The sequence below is a fragment of the Wasmannia auropunctata genome, unplaced genomic scaffold (assembly GCF_000956235.1).
Source record: "Wasmannia auropunctata unplaced genomic scaffold, wasmannia.A_1.0 LD336074.1, whole genome shotgun sequence".
Taxonomy (NCBI): Eukaryota; Metazoa; Arthropoda; class Insecta; order Hymenoptera; family Formicidae; genus Wasmannia; species Wasmannia auropunctata.
Window position 1 is genome coordinate 4300935 of NW_012026816.1, and position 2629 is coordinate 4303563.

The following is a 2629-nucleotide window of genomic DNA, read 5'->3' on the forward strand; positions in this document are numbered from 1 at the left end:
TGACCTGCGTGCTCCGTTTCTCCCGCGATGAGCCAGACGTTCCGAGGCCGATGTCTCTCTCCCTCCCGCCGCTTGATGTAGACGATTTCCTTATGTCGCCGATTTATTCCTACAGTTACGCTCACGAGGAAAGAAAGGGTTACATAAAGCGCGCGGTAATAAGATTGAAAACGCAATGCGCGCGGATACGCTCGCCTCCCTAAATCGGGGAGGACGCAGGATCCGAAACCGCGCTTCCTCGGTCGGGTGTTGCGACCCTTGTGACGGACGATCAGAAAACGTCACGTCACAACTCCCCCTTCCCTGGAGAGGACCGAAGCGGTCTTGCTTGCGACGAACGCCGTCAGCCACCAGTTTCCTTCGCTACCACTCGACCGGCCGACTGCGACACAGGCGAGCTGTCCTTCCGTGAGCTAATCGTTCCCGTTCCGACGACCGCGTCCGGTCATACAAACTTGGGAGCAAGACTCTCAAAACTAAACTCTAAAGTTTGCGCCCCACAGTGGCCTGAAGGATGCGACTCGCTTTCGCGGGTTCACCTCGCTTCCAGAGCCGAACCTGTGTCCGCGCATGCTCGCAAGGAAAAGAAAAAGAAAAAAAAATTTTCTGTGGGCTCACTTTCGGACCAGCTCGCCTGCCTCCCCCCCCTTACCGGAGGCGCAGCCGTCACCGGGCTAGCAGCGGAATTCCCTAACTATACGCCTATGCCACACGGGTATTTCTCTTATCGCGACAATTGCGTCAGTCCCTCCCCTACATCCCCGCTTAAGTTTCTACGCGTCGCTAACGCAAGGGCCGGAGACATGCATCTGGGAGTCGGGAGGAGAGGAAGAGACTTCGTGTTGAAAGCTGACAAGTTTCTTGGGCTGTACAAGACGTCTTTATTTTAGCCTACACTCGGGACCTCTAGGGGGTCCTCTCGAGCGGCGTCTTCGGCAGCCGGCGCCTCCTACTTCCTGCGACGATCGTGTCCGTGTTCGGGGTGGTACGGCCCCAGGTCGTCCCACCACTGACGGCAGCCCGGGCACTCCTTCATCGTGTACCCACTCTCCCCGCAGCCGTAGCAAAATGGCTGATCGCGGGGAGAGGAGCACTGGGAGTATCGGTGCGCCCCTGAGCCGCAATTCCAACAGCCCCGGCGAGTGTAGGGGCCTCCTTTCCGCGGGCCCGGGATTTCACCTCGCTGGGCCTCTTCGCGCGGGTTCACCTCTCCCCTCGTTGGCAACTCCTCGCGGTTCTCTTCGGGTGGCGCCTCCCCACGGCGCTCCTCCGACGGTTCCTCCTCCCGTCGTCCCCTCGGCTGCTCGTCGGAGCGGTCTCCCCCCGGTGGCGATTCGGGGCGGCAGCTCGGTTCCGGCATCCCTTCGCGACCGTCCGTCAGAGAAGCCCTCTCCGGTTCGGCCTCTCGTTCGGGTTCCTGCTCCGCGGCTCCCCACTGTCTCCAGTTGGAGGACGGCATTGTGACGGTGAAGTCCCTCCGGGGTAGGCCGGCAGCCCATCCCCTACGGGGGGCCCATACCCAGACCCATACGCCGCCTAGCTCCTCCATTTCGGCGTCCGTCTGGGAGCCGTCCTCTCGGGTCAGAGGTCCGCTCGCCTGGTTCCCGACGGTGCGACGCTCCTCACTCTCCGTCTGGGTCCCGATGCTCCGGGTCGTCGGCCGCTCCCACGACTCTCCGGCCTCGGTGGTCTGGACCGCGGCCTCCTGGCTTTCCGGCCAATCTCGCACGACGGCTCCCACCGTGGTGAATTGCTGCCGCCACTCATCCTCCAGCCTCTCGTGGAGTTCCGCCCAAAATCCCGGGAACTGGCGGCTCACGAACCGACGCAGATGGTCGTAGAGATCTCCGAAGCTCCAGTTCGCCATCCCTCCGGCAGCCGTCTCTCGTCTCTTGCTCTCTACTCTCTCCCGCTCCGTCACTCTCTCCTTCTCTAGCTTTCTCTTTCTCTCTCTCTCGGCACCCTGCGGGGATAGGAAAAGGAACGACATTCACTCAGGAAGACGATACAACTTCAGGTCTTTAACATGTATCCTACCCACGGGCGTGTGATCTAGCGAGCTCGTACACCACGGGCGAAACAACTCTCGCAATTCGATAGGGACCCTGAAACTTCGGCGATAGTTTGGCAGCAATATTTTGTGCTGCTGACGATAATGTGTGCTGCCGCTTCAAGATCAACTCTCCTACTTGAAAAGTTTTATCTCTCTTTCTTAGATTATAGTACGCTGACTGTTTCTGGTAAGCCTGCTCTAAATTCTCTCTAACCCACGCGTATAACGACTGTATGGCTCTCATTCGGTCCGACCATTCTTCCGGTTCGCGCGGCTCTACCTCGGTAACGTTCTGACAGCGGCGGCGCAAAGACTGAGTGGGCTCCAACTCACGACCCAAGTTTAGGAACGGGTGACGTGCCGATAGACAAATGGTGGGCGGTGTTGTACGCGAAGCGGAAATCATTCAAATGTACGTCCCATTCCCTATGGTCTCGATCCAGGTATGAAATGATCATCGTTTTTAGAACTCGATTGACCCGCTCTACGGGATTCGCTTGTGGGTGATACGGCGGTACCGTTGTATGGGTAATACCGTGCTCCCCGCGAAATCCCGCAGCGTTCGATTGACAAACT

At 58.9% G+C, this 2629-nt stretch overlaps 1 protein-coding gene across 1 annotated transcript; it reads right to left on the reverse strand.

Annotated features, from left to right (window-relative positions):
• Positions 1-949: 949 nt before the first annotated feature.
• On the reverse strand, positions 950-1867 carry LOC105449782. The gene has a single exon (XM_011689165.1). The coding sequence runs from the start codon at positions 1865-1867 to the stop codon at positions 950-952; it is 918 nt and encodes a 305-aa protein (XP_011687467.1).
• Positions 1868-2629: the final 762 nt, after the last annotated feature.